Here is a 25,056-nt window from a genome sequence, read left to right on the forward strand (position 1 = left end):
TCCTTGTGGAAAGGATGAGAATAAAAAAGGCACAGAGCCTCATCAGGTAGTAGGCCGGAGAAGATATTACAGCTACAAGGCTTAAAGGGGTACTTCATCGGGGGGGCTATTTTGGGATCTGGCCAGGGATGAGGTGGCTGAGAGAAAAGACGTCCACTCACCTCCCTCCCGGCGGGTCCCGTATCGCGGCGCTCCGGTTCCCGGCCGCTTCCTGGTTTCTGACGCGGGCTCGAGACGTGACGTCTCAAGTCCGCTCAGCCAGTCCGTGACAGAGGTGGGATCTGAGCGACTTGAAACTGATCCCGCCTCCGTCATTGACTGGCTGAGCGGACTTCAGACGTCACGTCTCGATCCCGCGTCAGATACCAGGAAGGGACTGGAGCGCTGCAATACGGGACCCTCCGCTGGATCCGGGGAGGTGAGTGGACGTCTTTTCTCTAAGCCACCTCCTTCCTGGCCAGATCCCAAAATAACCCCCCCCCCGGAGTACATCTTTAAAGGGTTCTGCTGACCTGAGTGGGTTGTGTGAAGCCTCAACCACCAATATGCCCATGTAGTCGCAAAAGAGCCGAAGCAGTGAGGCCAATACCACAACACCAGGTTCCGGGCGACTCACAGAATATGTATGGAAAAAAAGTATACCTCTGCGTAGGCTGTCCGTGTAATTAGATTTATTGGTCCTTCTAGATAATGTGTTTCAAGGTGTTTTAGATCACCTCTTCCTCAGATCAACAGGACCTCATGGTGATCTGAGGAAGAGGTGATATAAAACACCTTGAGGGTAGCTTCAGACATACCGGATCCGCAGCGGATTTCATGCTGGGAGTTTGCAGCGAAATCTGCTGCTGATCCTGTACTGTGAAGCTGAATGGGTCCCATACACAGCGGATCCACTGCGTGTATGGGACCTGGCCCCTTTAACCCCCCCCCGCGGCCTGCAGACCTTGCCCAGAGCATACATTACCTGCTCGGCGCCGCGGCTGTGTGTGACGCTCCTGGCTCCCCATCAGCCAATCAGGCAACAATGATTGGCTGATGAGGAGCGAGGGGAAATGGGAGCTTCACACAGCTGCGGCGCCAAGCAGGGTAATGTTAAAAATAGAAAAGAAAGAAAGAACACTTTGGGATCGGTAAAGTCTTCCGTGTGAACTAGTCCTTAGAAATGGTGAACTTACACTTGGTGAGTGGTGAGGATTTCATCACTCCTAAAAGTAACACGCCCAAAGATAATTATGCAAGGCTCGCTGCGATCCTCCTGGTGTGAACTCCCAGTTCCCCGGTCTCCGAAATACCAAACAAAAAAATATAAAAAAAAATAGGAGAGCGAACTTTACATCTGATAAAATCATAAATATGTATCGTTAAAAAGGGAGCACAGATGTTACTCACACTGAGGAGGGGAGTTTTGGAACGCTCCCCTCCACCTCCAGGTTCTCCTTCAGAAAGATCTCAGCAGGCATCCAGATCAGTCTTTGTTTCTTGTAGCTACCTTTCAGCATCTGGAGAGAAACACTGGGATTCCTGTATCGATTTCTCAAGTAAATTAAGGGTTCTGTATACACTTTACTAGGTTTTATTCATAGCCCAACGCGTATCGAGATATCAAATCTCTTTCTCAAGGACAATGTTCAACAAACACACATGCAAGCTTAAAAAGCCCTCCCTTTGCTCCTCCCTCTCATGACCTCATACTGGAACCATTTTACAAAAAAACACAATGTTAAAAAAGTATAAATACATAAAAACAATAAAAATCTATTCTTATCAATGTGGTTACACTCTTTCCAACATTTCATTTAGACCATTTGGTGTTAGTGTGTTAAGCCTAAAAATCCAATAACTCTTGTTTGCATAACTTTGCAAATCTATGTAACTGGCTTTCTATTCTTTCTACTGGATACACTTTTAGCAGGCTGGCGTCGGCATTGTGGAACTGAGCAAAATGCCGTGATACGCTATGCTTGGCAAATTTGTGTACTATGTTAAATCTGTGTGTATTTACTCGCTTCCTCAGAGTCTGACACGTCCTACCTACGTACTGTAGGCCACAAGGGCACTCCAGTACGTATATAACAAAGTCACTGCTACATGATAAGAACTGTGAAATTGCTATTTCCTCTCCTGACACCTTACTTTTTAGCATTTTTGTTTTGTTAGCAATATTCGGACAGGTTTTACACACTGTTTTTCCACATTTGTAGATCCCTGAATTTTTTAAAAAACTCCCATTTTTAGATTTTTGGGGTTTTAAATTGGAATAAGATGGAGCTATCAGTTGTCCTAAAGTTTGAGATCTTCTAAAAATCATACGTGGGCCCTGGGTCACTGCTTCTGATAAAAATGGATCTCTTAAGTAGAATTTTCCAGTTTTTTTTTTCAGAATTTTTTCAATACTTCTATGGTTACTTGTGAACTTAGTAATAAATGAGACTTCTTTTTTATCTCTTTCACCTTCTTTTTCCTCTTTTTTCCTTCCTGTATTCATTACCTGTAGCTTTCTATCCAAACCCTCTGCTCTTTTCTTTGCTCCTTCAATAATTTTTTTGGGATAGTTTTTTTGTTTAAATCTTTCTTCCAGTACTTTGGTTTTTTCTTCAAATCCTTCCTTTTCTGTGCAGTTCCACTTTATCCTTAAAGGGAACCAATCACACACAAATTGGCCATAAAGATAAGGAAACGTGCTGGTACATCAGCCAGCACGCTTCCTAACCATCCCCCTGTCCCCTCCGTCCCATGAACATTCAGCCTGCAAAGTTAGTTTAATAGTGTCCCGCGCTGTATGCAAATTACCATGTAAGTAGTCAAGGTGGGCGGGCGGCTGGTCAAGTAGTCCCGGTGGGCGGGGGCTTCGTCATGTAGTCACAGGCTCCTGGGCCGCCTCCGGTGCTGTAATCACGCCCCTCCGGGCGTGTTGTAAAGCGGCTCCTGGTGACGTCACTCGGGGGGCCGGCATTGCACGTCGGCCACGCCGACGTCTTTACTAAGCTGCGCGTGCGCAGTACAGTGGTTGAAGCCGCTGCTATACTACGCCGCGCAAGCGCAGTACAGCAGCGTCTTCTCAGGCTGCACTGCGCATGCGCAGCTTAGTAAAGACGTCGGCGTGGCCGACGTGCAATGCCGGCCCCCCCGAGTGACGTCACCAGGAGCCGCTTTACAACACGCCCGGAGGGGCGTGATTACAGCACCGGAGGCGGCCCAGGAGCCTGTGACTACATGACGAAGCCCCCGCCCACCGGGACTACTTGACCAGCCGCCCGCCCACCTTGACTACTTACATGGTAATTTGCATACAGCGCGGGACACTATTAAACTAACTTTGCGGGCTGAATGTTCATGGGACGGAGGGGACAGGGGGATGGTTAGGAAGCGTGCTGGCTGATGTACCAGCACGTTTCCTTATCTTTATGGCCAATTTGTGTGTGATTGGTTCCCTTTAACATTTGACCGAACGGTATATTAGTTTTCCAGTCCTTCTTATGTTCACTGTGATAGTGTAAATATCCGTTCGCGTCAATAGGTTTAAAATATGTTTAATATTAAAAATATGTATTAATTTTACCATCCTTAATATAGATATTCAGATCCAAAAATGAAATTTCAGTATAGCTCTAATTTTCTGTGAACCTCAGGCCCCATTGGTTATTATTTAAAAAACTCATAAAATCTATCAATTCATCTTTAGTACCGTTCCAAAATATTAAAAGATCATCTAAATAGTGATAAAGAAAGCTGATAAGGGAGGGGGGATTGTGCTAATGGATAAAGAATACTATCTAGAAGAGACATATAGGATAATAGATGAAAAATATTATAGAAAATTAGATAGTGATCCTAGTGATATATTTCAGGAAAACCTAAAAAGATTAGTGGAAGAGGGCAAAAAAATGGGAGCCCTCACAAAAGAACAAGAGTATATATTGGTAAAAAATCCGTCTGTTCCTTATTTTTATTTTCTTCCAAAGCTGCAGAAAGACCAGAAATGTCCCCCAGGAAGACCCATTATTGCGGGGGTTGAATCCCTCAGCAGTCACTTGGGTGAGTACATTGATAGATTGCTACAAAAATATGTAATTACTTTGCCTTCATATTTAAAGGACTCAGGACATCTTTTATCCCAACTGGAAAATGTGAATTGGAAGGAAGGAGACCTGCTTGTTACATTAGCTGTAGCATCGTTATATTCAAATATACCACACGATAAAGGAATTACAGCAGTAAGCCAGGTTTTGAAAGAAGATATTTTAATGCCAGATAATCAGAAACAATTTATTTTAAATGGTTTAAAGTAGGGCTGGGCGATATGGGCAAAAAATAAAATCTCGATTTTTAAAAAAAATTTTTTGACGATTCTCGATTTAAATCTCGATTTTTTTTTTTTTTTTTTTTTTTTTTTTTTTTTTCCTTTTTTGCCAAATAAACAGAACATTTTCTCCCTGCAGCATCAGATACTATTTTAATATTTTAGACAACAACTGTATTGATTTCCAGTGTAACAGAGGCCCCATATAGTATAGGAAATCATGTTTGTGCCTCCATCTACGTAGGGTGTAGTAGTGGAGGTATAGTGGATAGGGGGTGTAGGAGTGGAGGTATAGTGGATAAGGGGTGTAGTAGTACAGGTATAGATGAGGGGTGACTGGGGTAAAACTGAAGGGGACTGGGGTGACACTGGGGTGACACTAAAGGGGACTGGGGTGACACTAAAGGGGACTGGGGTGACACTAAAGGGGACTGGGGTGACACTAAAGGGGACTGGGGTGACACTAAAGGGGACTGGAGGGACAATGGGGGACACTAAAGGGGACTGGGGGGACACTAAAGGGGACTGGGGTGACACTAAAGGGGACTGGGGTGACACTAAAGGGGACTGGGGTGACACTAAAGGGGACTGGGGTGACACTAAAGGGGACTGGGGTGACACTAAAGGGGACTGGGGGGACACTAAAGGGGACTGGAGGGACAATGGGGGACACTAAAGGGGACTGGAGGGACAATGGGGGACACTAAAGGGGACTGGAGGGACAATGGGGGACACTAAAGGGGACTGGAGGGACAATGGGGGACACTAAAGGGGACTGGAGGGACAATGGGGGACACTAAAGGGGACTGGGGTGACACTGAGGGGACTGGAGGGACACTAGAGGGGACTGGAGGGACACTGAGGGGACTGGGGGGACACTGAGAGGACTGGGGTGACACTAAAGGGGACTGGAGGGACAATGGGGGACACTAAAGGGGACTGGGGGGACAATGGGGGACACTGAAGGGGACACACTGAAGGGGACGGGGGGGACACTGATGGAACAATGAGGGGACGGGGGGGACACTGAAGGACACTGGGGGGGGACACTGAAGGACACTGAAGGGGACTGGGGGGGACACTGAAGGGGACTGGGGGGACACTGAAGGGGACTGGGGGGGACACTGAGGGAACAATGAGGGGATTGGGGGGACACTGAGGGGACACTGAAGGGGACTGGGGGGGACACTGAAGGAACAATGAGGGGACTGGGGGGGACACTGAGGGGACTGGGGGGACACTGAAGGGGACTGGGGGGGGACACTGAAGGGGACTGGGGGGGGGGGACACTGAGGGAACAATAAGGGGATTGGGGGGACACTGAGGGGACTGGGGGGTGACTGGTGCAGCTGGAGGTGATTGGAGCAGGAGGGCACATACATCTCCTCCTCTCACTTCCACACACACGCTCCCCTCCCGGCCAGATATGGAGGTCCCGGGTCTGTGGAGGAGGCCGCAGGGACTACAGTAGGTGGTGATCGCATAGCTGCGGGTCACGGAGCTATACAGCGGGAACGGGGGTCTGCACCGAGCCCCCCAATCCCGCTGTATAGCTCCAGGACGAGCAGCGCCGCGATCACCACCTACTGTAGTCCCTGCGGCCTCCTCCTCCACAGACCCGGGACCTCCATGTCTGGCCGGGAGGGGAGTGGGACGCTCAGTGGAAGGGGCGGGGGCAGGTCAGCGGCGGCGCTGTCAGTGGCTGGAGGCCGCCGGCACTGCACCGCCCCTCTCCAGCATCTTCTCCCCGCTCACCCACACCGCCCCTCTACGGCTCTCCCGCCGGCCTGCACCGCAACCCCCCTTCTCTCAGCTCCTCCCCGGCACCGCAGCCCGAAATGATTTTTTGTGAAAATCGAATTTACGATTTTCACAAAAAATCAAATCGATTTCAACGTTCTGGACGATTAATCGAATTAATTCGATTAATCGCCCAGCCCTAGTTTAAAGTTCATTTTAGAAAATAATTATTTTGTTTTTGAAAACAAATGTTTTTTTATTCAACATCTCGGGACCGCAATGGGCGCGAAATGCGCGCCAGTTTTCGCAAATCTATATATGGGAGCGTTCGAGCAGGAATTTGTATACAACAGTAATTTTATGAAATATATTAATTTTTATGGAAGATTTATAGATCTTTTAATATTTTGGAAAGGTACTAAAGATGAATTGATGGATTTTATGAGTTTTTTTAAATAATAACCAATGGGGCCTGAGGTTCACAGAAAATTATAGCTATACTGAAATTTCATTTTTGGATCTGAATATCTATATTAAGGATGGTAAAATTAATACAAAAACATATTTTAAACCTATTGACGCGAACGGATATTTACACTATCACAGTGAACATAAGAAGGACTGGAAAACTAATATACCGTTCGGTCAAATGTTAAGGAAAAAGCGGAACTGCACAGAAAAGGAAGTATTTGAAGAACAAACCAAAGTACTGGAAGAAAGATTTAAACCAAAAAACTATCCCTAAAAAATTATTGAAGGAGCAAAGAAAAGAGCAGAGGGTTTGGATAGAAAGCTACAGGTAATGAATAGAGGAAAAAGGTGAAAGAGAGAAAAAAGAAGTCTCATTTATTACTAAGTTCACAAGTAACCATAGAAGTATTGAAAAAATTCTGAAAATAACCTGGAAAATTCTTTTTAAGAGATCCATTTTTAACAGAAGCAGTGACCCAGGGCCCACGTATGATTTTTAGAAGATCTCAAACTTTAGGACAACTGATAGCTCCATCTTATCCCAATTTAAAACCCCCAAAAATCTAAAAATGGGAGTTTTTTAAAAAAATTCAGGGATCTACAAATGTGGAAAAATAGTGTGTAAAACCTGTCCGAATATTGCTAACAAAACAAAAATGCTAAAAAGTAAGGTGTCAGGAGAGGAAATAGCAATTTCACAGTTCTTATCATGTAGCAGTGACTTTGTTATATACGTACTGGAGTGCCCTTGTGGCCTACAGTACGTAGGTAGGACGTGTCAGACTCTGAGGAAGCGAGTAAATACACACAGATTTAACATAGTACACAAATTTGCCAAGCATAGCGTATCACGGCATTTTGCTCAGTTCCACAATGCCGACGCCAGCCTGCTAAAAGTGTATCCAGTAGAAAGAATAGAAAGCCAGTTACATAGATTTGCAAAGTTATGCAAACAAGAGAGTTATTGGATTTTTAAGCTTAACACACTAACACCAAATGGTCTAAATGAAATGTTGGAAAGAGTGTAACCACATTGATAAGAATAGAGATTTTTATTGTTTTTATGTATTTATACTTTTTTAACATTGTTTTTTTGTTTTTTTTTGTAAAATGGTTCCAGTATGAGGTCATGAGAGGGAGGAGCAAAGGGAGGGCTTTTTAAGCTTGCATGTGTGTTTGTTGAACATTGTCCTTGAGAAAGAGATTTGATATCTCGATACGCGTTGGGCTATGAATTAAACCTAGTAAAGTGTATACAGAACCCTTAATTTACTTGAGAAATCGATACAGGAATCCCAGTGTTTCTCTCCAGATGCTGAAAGGTAGCTACAAGAAACAAAGACTGATCTGGATGCCTGCTGAGATCTTTCTGAAGGAGAACCTGGAGGTGGAGGGGAGCGTTCCAAAACTCCCCTCCTCAGCGTGAGTAACATCTGTGCTTCCTTTTTAACGATACATATTTATGATTTTATCAGATGTAAAGTTCGCTCTCCTATTTTTTTTTTTTTTTTTTTTGTACGGTAAAGCAGGGTAATGTAGCATCGGGGATGCGGGGGGCTAAAGGTGCTGGGTCACACATCTGCAGCAGCATGAAAATTACGCTGCGGGTATGTGACCCCTTAGGCTTTCACTATACCAATATCCGCAGCGGATTTCGCTGCAAACTCGCAACGTGAAATACGCTGCGGATCCGGTACGTGTGAAGGCACCCTTACACTGGTTTCACACACAGCAGTTTTTTTTTGTTTTTGTTTTTTTTAAACTGCCTCTGCAGTTTTTGTTCCAAAGCCAGAAGTGGATTCAAATGGGTTGGGAAATAGACAGTGAGGGCTTGTAGTTTTCTTTCCTATTGGATCCGCAGCAGATTTGATGGCCCAGATTAGATTTTGAGGAAATCTGCAACTTAAAATCTGTTGCAGATCCTGTACGTGTAAACGCACCAGTGTGCAACTAAAACCTGGTAAACTGTTTTCTTCCGTTTCCTGGTTATACTTCTCTCGTAAGGATCTGATAGGCCCCTGTTGAAATGAGCAGGTTTCATTGATAATCATCGTATGTTCTTGTGTAAAATTCTAGCATGTTACCAGACGATGACAGCTCATTGAATCCCAGAATTCTTTTGACAAAATGCTAATGTTTACTTACAGTTTCTCTGTTTTTGTGAACACACAGGTATAAACAATGTTTATGTTCGATCATCATTTCTTTCATTTCCTTTGCCCTATAAGCATGTGGATGGTTGAACATTTTGTTTCTAGTAACAATTTGTCACTGTTGGTAGCACTGTAGATGCAGACATAAGTGCTCAGACAAATAGACTGTTATTTATGTGTACCAATCTCTTGCAGGTTATTGGCCTACTAGATGTGTTTACGCCCGACTTGTCACTGGAGAAATTCACAGACTTGTAAGTCATTACATTTTTCTACCGAAAAGTTGCTTTAATTTTAAGTTAGTGGAAAGAGAACTTGGCATGATGTATAGAAACACTTTATATGCCAGTTTGTATGTTGCAGCGTGATGTGTGGAATTGTTTGCACCTCTCTAATATCTTACAATTGGCTGACAAATGTCAGCATTTTCAATCCCTTCTGGCTACATACTTAACATATTTTCAGTTAGGCCCTACAGTGATCCTCCTTTTCAGAAGCAAGTTGTGACAGGTTATAAGATCTACTGAAACTCTGGATACTGGTAAATACCCCGTATTTTTCAACTTCTGTTTCACTTCCTTTATAGATTCACTATAATTTTGACTGTTTTAGATCAGTAGGATGCTAGTTTGGTGAGGCTTGTCAACTCCCCAAATCTTGAAATCGCAGACTACAGAGTAGGAATGCAATTTATTCACCTTTTTGTTCCTGTTGAAATAAACTTTATAATGTTCTCTGAAGGTCACAATAGAGAAGGTGAAAGAGACTAATTACTACAATAGTACAGCATAACTATGGTACTTTATAGTAGTGACACTGCTGTACATAGTGCGGCAGGGTAAAGCAGGTCATACAATGGAATACACAGACAGCGATTAGATCATCCATATATGTCAGTCCAATGTATGACCTGATTTACCCTGCCGCGCTATGTACAGCAATGTCAGTACTATTAGAACTGCAAGTCCCTGTGCACCCGATGGTAATACACTGGACTGACGTGTATGACCATTGGGTGCACTGGGACTTGCAGTTCTAATACTAGTGACATTCCTGTACATAGTGCAGCAAGGTGAAGTAGGAACTAATAGCACAGCTTAGAATAGAATATAGGAGGCGTGCCAAAGCAGGGAGGGAGTGTCTGGGAGCTCGGAGGAACGCCCCGGCTCGTGGCGTAGTCGGCACTACGTTTCGACGCATGGTGGCGCCCGGAGCTGTAAGAAGTTTGAGTCAGATCTAAACAACTTTTAATTTATTGCTGCTGTTAGAGAGAAAATAATAACTATGCTAGCGTCTTTATTATTTTATATATAATTGCCGCAATATATCAAAAGTTTTCTCTTGCCAGGGTGCCACTTTTTTTAATGAAGTGTTAGAAGTTTTGAGTCCTTAAAAACTGCTGACAGATTCCCTGTCAGGGACGAATAAACATGTACAGGCACAACCCCATCATACATACGTACATACATACATACACTACCGTTCAAAAGTTTGGGGTCACCCAAACAATTTTGTGTTTTCCATAAAAAGTCACACTTATTCACCACCATACGTTGTGAAATTAATAGAAAATAGAGTAAAGACATTGACAAGGTTAGAAATAATGATTGGTATTTGAAATAACATTGTTTTTACATCAAACTTTGCTTTCGTCAAAGAATCCACCTTTTGCAGCAATTACAGCATTGCACACCTTTGGCATTCTAGCTATTAATCTGTTGAGGTAAGCTGGAGAAATTGCACCCCACGCTTCTAGAAGCAGCTCCCACAAGTTGGATTGGTTGGATGGGCACTTCTGGCGTACCATACGGTCAAGCTGCTCCCACAACAGCTCAATGGGGTTCAGATCTGGTGACTGCGCTGGCCACTCCATTACCGATAGAATACCAGCTGCCTGCTTCTGCTGTAAATAGTTCTTGCACAATTTGGAGGTGTGTTTAGGGTCATTGTCCTGTTGTAGGATGAAATTGGCTCCAATCAAGCGCTGTCCACTGGGTATGGTATAGCGTTGCAAAATTGAGTGATAGCCTTCCTTATTCAGAATCCCTTTTAACCTGTACAAATCTCCCACCTTACCAGCACAAAAGCAACCCCAGACCATCACATTACCTCCACCATGCTTAACAGATGGCGTCAGGCATTCTTCCGGCATCTTTTCATTTCTTCTGCGTCTCACAAACGTTCTTCTTTGTGATCCAAACACCTCAAACTTGGATTCATCCGTCCACAACACTTTTTTCCAGTCTTCCTCTGTCCAATGTCTGTGTTCTTTTGCCCATCTTAATCTTTTTCTTTTATTGGCCAGTCTCAGATATGGCTTTTTCTTTGCCACTCTGCCCTGAAGCCCAAAATCCGGCAGCCGCCTCTTCACTGTAGATGTTGACACTGGTGTTTTGCGGGTACTATTTAATGAAGATGCCAGTTGGGGGACCTGTGAGGCGTCTGCTTCTCAAACTAGAGACTCTAATGTGCTTATCTTCTTGCTTAGTTGTGCAACGCGGCCTCCCACTTTTTCTATTCTGGTTAGAGCCTGTTTGTGCTGTCCTCTGAAGGGAGTAGTACACACCGTTGTAGGAAATCTTCAATTTCTTATCAATTTCTCGCATGGAATAGCCTTCATTTCTAAGAACAAGAATAGACTGTCGAGTTTCAGATGAAAGTTCTCTTTTTCTGGCCATTTTGAGCGTTTAATTGACCCCACAAATGTGATGCTCCAGAAACACAATCTGCTCAAAGGAAGGTCAGTTTTGTAGCTTCTGTAACGAGCTAGACTGTTTTCAGATGTGTGAAGATGATTGCACAAGGGTTTTCTAAACATCAATTAGCCTTCTGAGCCAATGAACAAACACATTGTACCATTAGAACACTGGAGTGATAGTTGCTGGAAATGGGCCTCTATTGCACCAAAAACCAGACATTTGCAGCTAGAATAGTCATTTACCACATTAGCAATGTATAGAGCAGGGGTACTCAACAACTTGTAGTGAAGGTCCACTTACCGGGGTCTATTGTCAGGTGAAGGTCCGAGCTGAACATCAGTAGTAAACGTGTTTTGTTACTTTGTCACAAACGTTCAACTATTTATATACAGAATTGCTGCTTATTAGCGGGAAAACTGGCATTTTTTCTCTCTCACCAGGCCTTTGATATTAGGTACAAAGGGGGTGACTGCCCTGGTAGTATATAGCCCCCCCTGTTGCTCCCCCAGTATTGTATAGCCCCCCTGTGCGCTCTCCCCCAGTAGTATATAGCCCCCCTGTGCGCTCTCCCCCAGTAGTATATAGCCCCCTGTTGCTCCCCCAGTAGTATATAGCCCCCTGTGCGCTCTCCCCCTGTAGTATATAGCCTCCTGTGCACTGTCCCCCAGTAGTATATAGCCCCCGTGAGCTCCCCCCAGTAGTATATAGCCCCCCTGTGCACTCTCCCCCAGTAGTATATAGCCCCCCCTGTGCACTCTCCCCCAGTAGTATATAGCCCCCCTGTGTGCTCCCCCCAGTAGTATATAGCCCCCCTGTGCTCTCCCCTGTAGTATATAGCCCCCGTTGAGCTCCCCCCAGTAGTATATAGCTCCCTGTGAGCTCCCCCCAGTAGTATATAGCCCCCCTGTGCTCTCCCCCTGTAGTATATAGCCCCCTATGAGCTCCCCCCCAGTAGTATATAGCCCCCCTGTGAGCTCCCCCCAGTAGTATATAGCCCCCCTGTGCTCTCCCCCTGTAGTATATAGCCCCCTGTGAGGTCCCCCTCTAGTATATAGCCCCCTGTGAGGTCCCCCCTGTAGTATATAGCCCCCTGTGCGCTCCCCCAGTAGTATATAGCCCCCTCAGTAGTATATAGCCCCCTGTGAGGTCCCCCCTGTAATATATAGCCCCCTGTGCGCTCCCCCCAGTAGTATATAGCCCCCTCAGTAGTATTTAGCCCCCTGTGAGGTCTCCCCTGTAGTATATAGCCCCCTATGCGCTCCCCCAGTAGTATATAGCCCCCTCAGTAGTATATAGCCCCCTCAGTAGTATATAGCCCCCTGTGAGGTCCCCCCTGTAGTATATAGTCCACCTGTGCGCTCTCCCCTTGTAGATGCCCCCCAGACAGAAAAAAAAATAACAAAAACAACTCACCTAGCACCTCGTTCCCCGCTGCGGCTGTCTTCTTCACTCCCGTCGGTCCGGCTCCCGGCTGATACGCGCTCTGTAGGGATGTCCCGGGGATTCCCCAGCAGAGCGCGCATCAGTGACCTCAGTGTACGCCGCCGGCCTGCACTTCCGGGAAGGACAGGCCGGCAGCGTACACTGAGGTCTGTGGTGCGCGCTCTGCTGGGGAATCCCCGGGAAGTCCGCAGAGAGCGCGTATCAGCCGGGGGCCGGACCGACACTGCCCCCAGCCCCACAGGCGTACTGACATCTACGGACAGTACGCCTATGGGGCGGGAGGCAGTGCGGTGGGGAACGGGACCTCCTAACCGCCCCGGGACGGACCGGATCCGGGGCGGTTAGGAGGTCTGACCAGGGGTCCGGACAGCTGGCCTCCGCGGTCCGGGTTCGGACCGCGGTCCGCCAGTTGAGGACCCCTGGTATAGAGTGTATTTGTTTAAAGTTAGGACTAGTTTAAAGTTATCTTCATTGAAAAGTACAGTGCTTTTCCTTCAAAAATATATATTATAATGTGTATGTATGATGGGGTTGTGCCTCTACATGTTCATTTGTTTAATATAGGCTGTTATATTAAGTGTATATTAATGCCAGCCAGATGAATATTCATTGGTAGGCGTTTGGCAGTACCTTTGGATGGATCAGTGCAGGAAAAGAAATGCCCCTAGTGCACCAAACACCTTCATTTACATGTAGATGAAACTTAGAGGTATTCCCCTCCAAAATCATTTTTGCATTAACTAGTATTCCACCCAAAGCTTTCTATCTTTGTAAAATCAACTTACCGCTTACTGTGTGACCTCACCCTCTCTGGAAGCATAAGATCATTTGAACAGAGTCCTTTCCGGCACTGCTCCCTGCTCCTGGCCCCCACCTTCTGTGTCGGGGATCACTTGCCCTCCTTCTCTTCAATGGGATGGGGTTATAGCATGTGATACACTGACATAACATTCTTCCTCCAGTAAGAGCTTTCTGCCAGAGCAGAGGGACTCCAGCTCATATGTAATGTCATAGTTCACTGTATCATTCACCTAAATGCTTTTTAACCTGCTGCTAGATTTCCTTTAAAGGGGGTTATCCAGGATTAGAAAAACCTAGTTGTTTGCTTCTGAAAACTGCACCTCACTTGTAAACCTGAGCTGCAATACCACATACAAACTGTGGTCAAATGTGATGTTATTGGTTCACCCACCCACTCTGGAGTGACTCCTAATTATAATTATTTCTGTGCAAGGTTCCTGGCTCAGTAAGCACAGATTCTTAATACAGGAACACCCAAATGCACCAAGCAACCTAATCTTAATCTTACTGTTTTTCCAGAAAACAATCCGTAGCTTCATGCTTACTAACCAGTCCCTATTAGAATCTGCAAAAAGAGCACTAAAACACCATAACAGCAGGTTTATATATACAAACCTGCTGTTTGTTTCCAGGATAATACAAACACTATCTCTCTACGTCTTTATAGTTCTTTCTGTATGCTGTTTAGAAATATACTCTCCACTTGCACATACCTGTATAATGCGGCAACTTTTATTGTATACTATTTCATGTTTTACCACCTTAACAGCTATGTAGTCTTTTTTTACAACACCAATTTAGAAGACCGTTTTTGATGTGCTTATTTCTTTCTTTCTTCCCCCTCCCCAAACACCACTTGGGCATCAGGACACTGATCAGAGACTTTCTTAATTTGTTTAATCCCTTAGATCAGTGGTGTCAAACCTTAAATACACAGTGGGCCAAAATAAAAATAAAAAAATTGGACAAAGTCACTGGCCAACCTTGATGATTATTGAAGCGCAAATGTGGCGGTCCTGTCACTCAGTGGTGTGAGTCTCCCAGCACTGTGCACTATGATAAATGACATGATAAATTGCTATGATATTATTAAACCCCAACCCATGTGATAGCCATGTAATAGCCAGCCGTCCCTTTTAGTCTCATAGTAGCCAGCCCTCCCCAATAGTCTCATATAGTAGCCAGCCCTCCCCAATAGTCTCATATAGTAGCCAGCCCTCCCCCAATAGTCTCATATAGTAGCCAGCCCTCCCCCCATAGTCTCATATAGTAGCCAGCCCTCCCCAATAGTCTCATTTATAGTAGCCATGGTGGGCCAGATGTAATTCAAACTCTGAATTGCCTGGCGGGCCAAAAATAATGGCACCGCAGGACAGATTTGGCCCACGAGCCAGAGTTTGCCATGACTCCCTTAGGTGATGCAATTGGGGCATACAGTTTTTGTTTTGTTTTTAATAAATAAAGGATAGGGGTTTCACTATGGCACCTGAGGACCTGTAAAAAGCCTCCAGGTGTGCCAAAGGCAGCTGCCTGTTGGTTAATTTGCTGCCAGTGGAACAGTGAAATACTAAGTTTATTCAAAGCCTTACAGAGGTGATCAAACAATCGCTGCTTCCAGTTTTCTAGGGGAACAAGAAAAAGCAGTTTAGTTTTTTTTTTTTTTTTTTTCAGGTTAGAGCCACACTGTGTTTCTGCTGTGCGTTTAATGTATCCATTTTAATGGGGGGGGGGGGGGGGGGGGGGGGGGGAGAATTGTATGCCATTTGTCAGAATCCGTTTTTTATTGACTTATCGGAAAAAAAAACCCTTTTTTAAAAAAAATTCTTAAGCGTACACGAAAACGTGGTTGACCGTATGGTATTAAACGTACGGGTCCTGTGGCAATTTTTTTCCAATAAAATAACTGGTACCAGAAAGTTATATAGCTTTGTAAATTACTTCTACAAAAGAAGTGGAGTCTGCGACTGCACACATCCCGCACCACAGATGCGTGCGTATGACGTCAATGCGGTGACACGGCGAACACATGACCGGAAGTAAAAATAAATGTATTATTCGTCCCGCATCACAAGTAGGTGTGTACGACGTAGATGTGGCAATCAAATCTCCAGTCTTCCAAGTCTTTCAGACTGGAAAGAGAACACCATTTTCTGCAGGACATACAGCAGCTGATAAGTACTGGAAGACTTGAGAATTTTTTAATAGAAGTAATTTATAAATCTATAAAACTTTCTAATACCAGTTGATTAGAGAAAAATACATTTTTGCCTGAGTAGTGAGTACCCATTTTAAGAAGTTTATTATAATAAAACTGATTAATTGTTCTTGGGCAGCATCTGAAAATGCATGGTGTGTGTGTGTGGTTCTATCTATATTAATCTGCATCCAGCTGTTACCAGCAAGATTTGTCATATTGTGCAATATTTGTAAGACTAAAAAAAAAATGTTCGGTCCACAGCTCCATAAAAAAAATTCTAACTTTATTTATAGGACATATTAAAAAGTTGTGGTAACAATAGAATAAAAGCACAGTGACGTGTTGTGAGGACAATGCCTCTTATGGCCCTATTCCACCAGCAGTATAACGAAATAAGACAAGGGTTACCAAGGCTAGGCATCCATCCACAGACTGCAGTTTCGGGGTATTTGCCCCTCGTCAGTGTGGAGCAGGATTCTGGCTACCGGGGGGGGCAATGAAAAATAGACCAACAAAACACAACTATCACTGAACTCAGGGAGAACAGCGAAAAAATTCCAATGGAGTACTCATTTACGAGTCTTCACTGATAGTCCCCTACAAAATTTGAATATGCAAAGAAGGGGTCCGTGGAGCCTCAATTGCGAGTCTCAAAACACTGGAATAGCCAGATATCCCTCTCTCCAGAGAAAGAAGCCCATTCCTTTTTAAGACTAGGATCAGAGAACATATTGGAGGTTCACGCATACTTCTGGGATCCCATTACAAAGTCTATCTGTGGCCTTTTTAAGCATTTTCATGATTGCCACCAGGGGCATGTATCTTGTCTGACTGTTTGTGCCATAGAAAGGGTTAACAAACCCCAGCAGGGTAGTAACTAGGTCCATTTACGCTATACAAATAATAAACAATTATTTACTGAAAGAGGAAGGCCTTTTGAATCCTTAGCATTGATACAAGATTCCAAACAGATTAAACCATAAAACTCATTCATTTTATGTTTGAGTTTCTTATCCGATCCATTTTTCCAGGTTTTCTTGTCAATTTCTGTGAGTGAGTCATGTGGTTGGCTATGGGTTTACTCCCACTGTTTGGGGCGTTTCTACACTTAGATGTCACATATCATATGTTTTTTAAGGCTGTAACTACACATAGTATCTTTGCCATGATTAAGAAACTTTGTCCTAGCAACGCATGGCGTGCTTTTATTGTTTTGTTACCACAAGTTTTGAATATGTTCTATAAATAAAGTTGGGAGTTGGAGTTGTGGACTGAACATTTTTTTATTTTTGACTTTTCGAGTAACAGTCCGCATCAATTGTCCATGTTGCTCCTAGTCTTCTGAACTAACAATCTACTGGACATGTGCGAACGGTGAGCTGATGTTTTGCCATTCATTGAAATTTGTAAGACTAGGTTCACATCTGCGTCACACGCTTCGTCTAGGAACTCTGACGCAGATTCTGTTCAGCAGCAACAAACTGAGCCAGCCAGTCTGCTGAATTATTCTGCTGCAGGCCTGCTGTGGAGGTCTTGGACTCACTCTGGTGCAGATGTGAACATAGTATAATATAGTAGAGGTCCACAAGATGTGTTAAAAACAATAAGGATCTGAAAACCCATCGAGCTGGGTTATGTGTTTTTGACCTAGTTCATAGCGTCATAGTTTGTGAGTAAGAATATGATAATTGGCTGCATGGACTAAAGGAATATGACACTTTTGAAAATGAGATATAAAAACTTTGTATTTTTATAGGTAATCCCATCTGCTGCTGCAATGTTTGTTTTTTCTTTGTGCAATATTTATATATAAGTAAATATAATAGTAGTTACTACGAGTAAACAAAGCTTTTTCTTGACTGATGCCATTATTTTGTGTGTACTTCCTCTTATACATAATTTTTTTTTATTAACAGTTACTTGGTTATGCCTTTTATGGGCACCGACCTGGGAAAAATAATGAAACACGAGAAACTGTCAGAAGATCGGATTCAATTCCTTGTATATCAGATCTTGAGAGGGTTAAAGGTTGGTAATTTTACTGAGATTGCAAAAACAGTGATCATTCATCCATATTGCCATATCTATTCAGGACAACTCTGATCTAAAGATAAGTGGCAACTGGTCACTTTTTGGTAGCCTGGACTGCTTGGAATCTGCATAAAGGCCCCCATAAACATTGGGTGGGAGAAGGACTGGGCATGTTGGATGTCAGCAGCTCCATTCTTTTGTTCTCAGAGATGAGCTGCTGTCTATCTTATGCTGTTATTTTGTCTTTTCTCTGTTCAAAAGAGACCTAACATGGGAGGTCCCAGTCCTTTGTGCACTCATGTTCATCATGCAGGTTGTGGACAATTAGGCTACTTATATTATTAACTTTTGCTAATATTATCTGCTGTGCATGCTTAGCAGGAGTCAGAGCTCTGTTATGCAACAATTACAATCAGTCAGTGTAAGGTCACTTTGTGGTCAGAGGTTCTGGTGCTGTGTGACACACACTTAAAGCGTAACTGTCATGTTTTTTTTTATTGCAGAAATCAGTAGTATAAGCGATTTTTAAGAAACTCTGTAATAGGTTTCATCAGCCAAAAAAGCCTCCTTCTGTACTCAAGAAGCAATCTCCCAGCCTCCCCCCCCCCCCCCCCCCCCGACTTCTTATCTGTGCATTATCAGGCAAACACGTCTTCATTACAGAGAAGCCAGTGAAGTCGGGTTCTGCTCTCTCCATTCTATCCTTATGGAGGGGGGAGGGGCTGGGGGAGATGAGCAGGAAGAGGTGACATGAAGGTCAGCTGTTTGTAGACTGTCTGGGCACCTAAAACGCAGGATTCAGGTTTCAGAAAGGTCAGTGCTTATCTATGAACTTACTGAGAGAAGATTGCAGGGTGTTGTGCTGTGCAGGAATCCTCCGTGCTCAGTCACTCCTAACAGCCCCTCCCCTCTCCATAGCCACATAATGGAGACAGAAATCCTGCTTCATTTGATGTGAGGGGGCAGGCTGGGAGATTGCTTTTTCAGTCCAGAAGGAAACTTTTAGTACATAAAACCTATTACAGAGTTTCTTAAAATCGCTTGTACTGTTGATATTTAATGTTTTCAGAAAAATGACCCTGAAATGACAGTCACGCTTTAAGGCCCTATTTCACGGAACGATTATCGTCCGTATTTGGCTGATATCGGCCGTTACGGCCAATAATCGTCCCGTGGTATAGAAGGCAATGATCAGCCGACATTGTTAATGTCGAAAAACAAACGACTTCTACAGCAACGATCTGCTGCCGTCGCGCCGTGGAATAGAAGCGGCGGCAGCAGCAGACCGCTGCTGTATGCTATGGGATGCTGCCCAGGCGATCTAGCGATCACCCGGGCAGCCTCCCCGCGGGAACGAGGAGCAAACGAGCGCTAATGGCGCTTGTTTGCTCCTCAAAGTTGCCCCGTGGAATAGGGGATTTACAGACATACACACAATCTCATACATACGCATGCTCTGACATAAACAGTCATACATACACAGTCATTCACTTCGCTGTAATCACATTACTGCTTCTTGTTTGGCACTTGCTCTGAATATTGAGGACCTTTGAATCACATGATCACAGGTCCTGCTAGTAATTTGGACAGAGGCTGCATAATACATCTGTCCCCCCACACACAGATATATAGAAGGCTGTTGTGGAGAGCGATCAGTCAGGCAGATTACGTAAACACAAGGTGAAAAGACAGGAGAGCCAGTACTCCCGAGATCACCAGCCCAATCACCGATTTAGGAGGGGAGCAGTGGATGGTAGCCAAGAAAACGAGCAGACAACAGTGGCAGGCAGATCACTGATCTCGAGGAGACCAGCCAAAGATAATATCTATATACTTGTGCCCCCTTTCATCTATCTGCCTGTGACAAGGAGGAGACTGCTAAAGTATGCAAACTTCATGTTTATTTTATAATATGCAAACTTCATGTTTTATTTTATAATATGTATAGAAAAAGGATAATATGGAAGATATGTTTAACATAAAAACTTGAAAAAAACCCATAGGTAATTTTCTCATGACCCTTCTATCTTTAAAGGGGTATCAGCTTATTCAGCACCTTTAGCAATGTTAAAATGTATAGGCCAGCTATTCCAACAGCATTGCTAAATAGCAGTGTTCCTAAGGGTCCTATTCCACGGGCCAAGCAGGGCCCAATCAATGATGTAAACGAGCGGCGATCTGCTAGATCACCGCTCGTTTACTGGGCCTATTCCACGGCCCGATGATCGTTGAGCGAGGGCTGCAAGGACATCGTTACCGATGTCCTTGCAGCATCATACATTACCTGCAGGTCTTCTTCTCTGCGCTGTCTTCGTCCCCGGGTCCCGCTCTCTCTATATTCAGAATGGCCGGTCAGCTAACAGGCCACACTCAGCCAATCACAGGCCGCGGCGGTCCCGGCTGGTGATTGGCTGAGCGCTCCGTCATCTGACCGGCCATTCGGAAGATAGATCGCGCGGGACCCGGAGAAGAAGACCTGCAGGTAATGTATGATGCTGTGCTTCTGAAATTGTTGGTCGCCCGCCGCGCAACGCTATTCAACCGTAGCGATGCGCGGTGGGGGAACAATGATTTTAGGTCTGGCCCTAAATGAACGATCAGCCGATGACCCGATCATCGTCTGATCGTTCTCTCTATTTCACCGAACGATAATCGGCCGAATCGGGTCAAATGGGGCCGATTCGGCCGATTATCGTTACTGTGGAATAGGGCCCTTTAGAGTGCTGAATATGTGGACAGCTACATAACTTATCTCTTCCAGTGCAAACAGCAGGTTTATTCTATAAAGATTAAAGCGAACATACCATTGTTTATAAGCAAAGGAGCTGTGTCACAGAGGGGGCATGGTCACACTGGGGGTTGGCAGACCCATCCCCAGTGCATAGAGCTCTGCAAAAGAACGGCGTTGATCTGCTGTCTGAAACAGCTAACTCTGTAATGCAAGACTGTTGTATAAAAATGTTTTAGACTTAAGCCCCTATTACACGGAGGAGCAAGCGAGCGCTCTCAGCGCTCGTTTGCTCCTCGTTCCCCGCTCGCTGCCGCTATTCAACGCGGCTGCAGCAAGCGGGAGGGGCTGCGGGGGGGCTGCCCGGGTAACCGCTGATCGTCCGTGCAGCCCATAGGATATAGCATGTTTAAAAACAAGCGACTGCAACGATCAGCCGACATGAACGATGTCGGCTGATCGTTGCACTCTATTCCACGGAACGATTATCGTTCGTTTTCGGACGATATCGACCGCTACGGACGATAATCGTTCCGTGGAATAGGGCCTTTAAGCTGGGCTTTTCCCACACTATACCGCAGACTGAAAGGTTGTTTTTTTTTTTTTTTTGGCAGAACAGACTGATGAAATATGCACAGTTCCCACACTGCATCGGAATACGGTCTGGAAGTAGATGGTGCTGTTCACTGTCTAGCAGTGGTGGCGCATAACTGCAGCTCATTTACTGTTCATCTAGACCAGTGATGGCTAACCTTGACACTCCAGCTGTTGCAAAACTACAATTCCCATCATGCTCTAACAACCAAAGATATGTCTTTGGCTGCCCAGGTATGATGGGAATTCTAGTTTTGCAACAGCTGGAGTGTCAAGGTTAGCCATCACTGGTCTGATGGCAGCTGAGCTTCAGTAACAAGAGTTGGCCTCTTCACGGGAATGAGCTAGTTGCTTCCAGCCCTGTTTATTATGTAGTGTGGACACTGAACAGATGATCGGTGTATGGGGGTGTGGCCTGTCGGTCTAGTCTGTGGGAAAATACTGGTGGGTCGGGGGGGGGGGGGAGAGTTTAGAGTAAAGGGGCCAAACTAGACTGGTCTTTTGCTTACCAGGAAAGCACCCCATGGGCTTTATCCCCTAGTATTTATTTTATTTATATTTTATTTATATTTTTTCTTATGTTGTCTATATCTAGGCACTGGATTGCAGTAAGACAGACATCTATGCAATTAGAGCAAGAAGCCGTGGTGATGTAATAGGGGTTGCAACAGTCGCTATTGCAAATGAGCCCGTATACTAGGGGGGCCCAGCCTGCAGGCTGCCCTCTCTCCCTATTGTGTCGGCAATAGCTTACACAGGTGAATAGCTGAGTGGCAGGAGAGGGAAACCTCGTGCTCCCTATCCCCTCTGACACTTCCTGTGTAGTGGTGGAAGAGCAGTGATTAGCTCCGCCCCTATTACACAGGATCTAGACCTGACCAGAAGAGGCCAGAGCACAGCTGGAGTTTGGACAGATGAAATTACCATCATACCCTGTTGACAGTTCATGTTGAAAGTTTTGCAGCATGTGGCTCTCCAGCCTGGCTTGACAGTTTATAATGGGAAATGAAGTTTTGCTTAATGTGGCTATACAGGTTGCATAATTACAGCCCCATTGTGTTTTCCTTGACAATTCATGATGGGGGGGGGGGTGTAGTTTTGCAACCTATGCCTCTCCAGGTTCCAGAACTACAGCCCCTGCATGGACTGTCAACAGGGCATGATGGGAGGAGTATTGCAACCTATGGCTGTCCTGTATGTTTATTATTCAGCTAATTGGGGGATGGGGGGGCTCATGTTGCAGTTTTGCACCAGGGCCCATGAGGATTTATCTATGCCCTGGCAAGAAGCCCTGTAGTACATGTTTTTTTGTATAGAAATTAAAGGGGTTATTCAGTGGTACTAAAACATGGCCACTTTCTTCCAGTTCGGTTGCGGTTTGCAATTAAGCTCCATTAAAGGGGTTATCCAGCGCTACAAAAACATGGCCACTTTTCCCCCCTACTGTTGTCTCCAGTTCAGGTGCGGTTTGAAATTAAGCTCCATTTACTTCAATGGAATGGAGTTTCAAAACCCCGCCCAAACTGGAGACAACAGTAGGGGGAAAGTGGCCATGTTTTTGTGGCGCTGGATAACCTCTTTAACTTCAGTGGAACTGAACTGCAAAACCCCACCCAAGCTGGAGCCAAGAGTGGTGCTGTTTCTGGAAGAAAGTGGCAGTGTTTTTGTAGCACTGGATAACCCCTTTTAGCGGCTGACCGTTCCTCCTGAGGCATCCTTCTTAGATGGTAATGTTTCTGCTTTACCTCCTCACTGATGAATTGTTTCTACCTTCTGTATTAGTAGTAGAAATGTGGAAGCAGAGGACAAAATGTTTCAAACTACCTTGAAGCTTGTTACCTAGGAAACATTTATAATGCTGTCTATTCTGAACTGAACCTTTCAGTACTTGGTGTGTGTCATAATACATGCCATAACAGACAAAGACTGTCACAGATAGTTGACTCAAAGGGAGACCATCATATTGAAAGCACAGTTTGTACTGCAGATACTATGTTATATAGCACAATAAGCTGAGCCAATTAATTTGTATGTTCAGTATACCTAGAATTTTCTTTATTTGGATCTTTGTTTTCTCTGGGCTTAGTAGAACCGCTCGCTGACTATTGACGGTTATCTCTGTTTTTACACTAATGCAGAAAAGGATACAGTCACAGGGTAGGGCCTCCCACTGGATTCCTAAGCAGAGGGTTAAAGGGAACCTGTCACCCCCCGTGCCGGGGTGACAGGCTCCCGATCCCCGTTAGAGCCCCCTATACTCACCTAATCCCGCCGGGTCCCGCTTCTGGATCCGGTCGGGTGATGGAGATATCAGCCGCCGCAGCCCGGCGCGCGCGCGCTGAGAGATGAGTCCAACTCTCATAGAGAATGACGGAGCGCTGGACTCTCCTGTCATTCTCTATGGGTGTTGGACTCATCTCTCAGCGCATGCGCCGGGCTGCAGCGGCTGAGATCTTCATCACCCGACCACCTCCAGAAGCGGGACCCGGCGGGATTAGGTGAGTATAGGGGGCTCTAACGGGGGGTCGGGAGCCTGTCACCCCGGCACGGGGGGTGACAGGTTCCCTTTAAATTAAGCAAATTATTAATTATCCTAAATGTCTTCCCATATTTATGTATAGTAAGCTGCTCAGCTCCTGCTGTACAACATGTTGCCTGCATAGAAATGGTTTCCCTAACCTGCTGATACACCAGACCACACTGCATTCCAGTAACTTCTGTGTGCCAAGCTGTTGCTGTCTTGAGTTCTTCTGAAACCCAATTAGAAGGAAAATCTAGTTGCTTCATGGTGTCACTACTAGTGATGAGCGAACGTGCTCGTCCGAGCTTGGTACTCGATCGAGTATTAGGGTACTCGATGGTACTCGTTACTCGGCCGAGCATCTCGCGTTATTGAGGAAATCTCCTCATCCGTTTCCTGTCAGTTTGAGCGCTATTTCTCAGCCAATAAACATGCAGGAGACTCTTTGGTACATCCTGCGATGACGTGGGACCCATACATGTCGATAGCAGCGATTGGTTGGCCAGATCAGATGACCCTGCCATATAAAACTCTGCCCCGTCAGTGCTCGCTTCAGACGCATGCTGTACGAGATCAGGGACAGAGCTGCTGCTGGTCAGGGAGAGTGTCAGTGTAGGATTTAGCGTTCCTTTAGCAGGGAATACTAGCAATACAAACAAACAGCCCTTTTCAGGGCTTAAAAGCTTTTATTAATACTATTACTACAGACTGCTGGCTGGGAGTTGCAGTGCTGCTCCCGCAATTTAACCAGCACATTGTGGTGACTGGCTGCTGGCAGAAAGGGGACATTAGGTGTTGCATACACACCCCTAAGAAGTGCTCAGTGTACTCCTTTTCGATTTTGGGGCTGGTGGTCCTGGTGTACTACACTGTGTATTGCTGGGATTTGTAGTGCATCCTGCATAGAACTTCACTGCTCGTTGTATAGGGGTGACAAAGTGTGTACAGTTGGTGCCCATACCAGATAGCACCGTCAAACACCCTAAACTAGTGTGTACTACACTGTATTGCTGGGATTTTTAGTACATCATGCATAGAACTTTACTGCTGATTGGAAGGGGGTGTCAGAGTGTGTATAGTTCACGCCAATACCAGATTGAAACGTCCAGCCCCCCCTAAACTAGTGGGCACTACACTGTATTTGAAATGAGAAATTCCATCCACGGCTTCAATAAAATTATGGTAGCTTTATTGGGTCATCACAAAAAAGAAAAGAAAACAAACAAAAAAAATAATAAAAGATAAAAACATGCCGACGCGTTGCAGGGTTAGAACCCCTTAATCATGCCCATGATTAAGGGATTCTAACCCTGCAACGCGTCGGCATGTTTTTATCTTTTATTATTATTTTATTTTTTTTTGTTTTATTTTTTTGTGA

At 45.0% G+C, this 25,056-nt stretch overlaps 1 protein-coding gene across 1 annotated transcript in view; it reads left to right on the forward strand.

The window, feature by feature from the left end:
• Positions 1 to 25,056, forward strand: part of MAPK12 (mitogen-activated protein kinase 12) — a 97,358-nt gene that overhangs the window by 34,865 nt on the left and 37,437 nt on the right. Inside the window, exons 3-4 of the mRNA XM_069976803.1 lie at positions 8,860 to 8,918; positions 17,721 to 17,832. Coding sequence (XP_069832904.1) covers positions 8,860 to 8,918; positions 17,721 to 17,832 — 171 coding nt within the window. The remainder of the gene's footprint in view (positions 1 to 8,859; positions 8,919 to 17,720; positions 17,833 to 25,056) is intronic.

This window comes from Dendropsophus ebraccatus, chromosome 1, assembly GCF_027789765.1.
Source record: "Dendropsophus ebraccatus isolate aDenEbr1 chromosome 1, aDenEbr1.pat, whole genome shotgun sequence".
NCBI classification, from domain to species: Eukaryota; Metazoa; Chordata; class Amphibia; order Anura; family Hylidae; genus Dendropsophus; species Dendropsophus ebraccatus.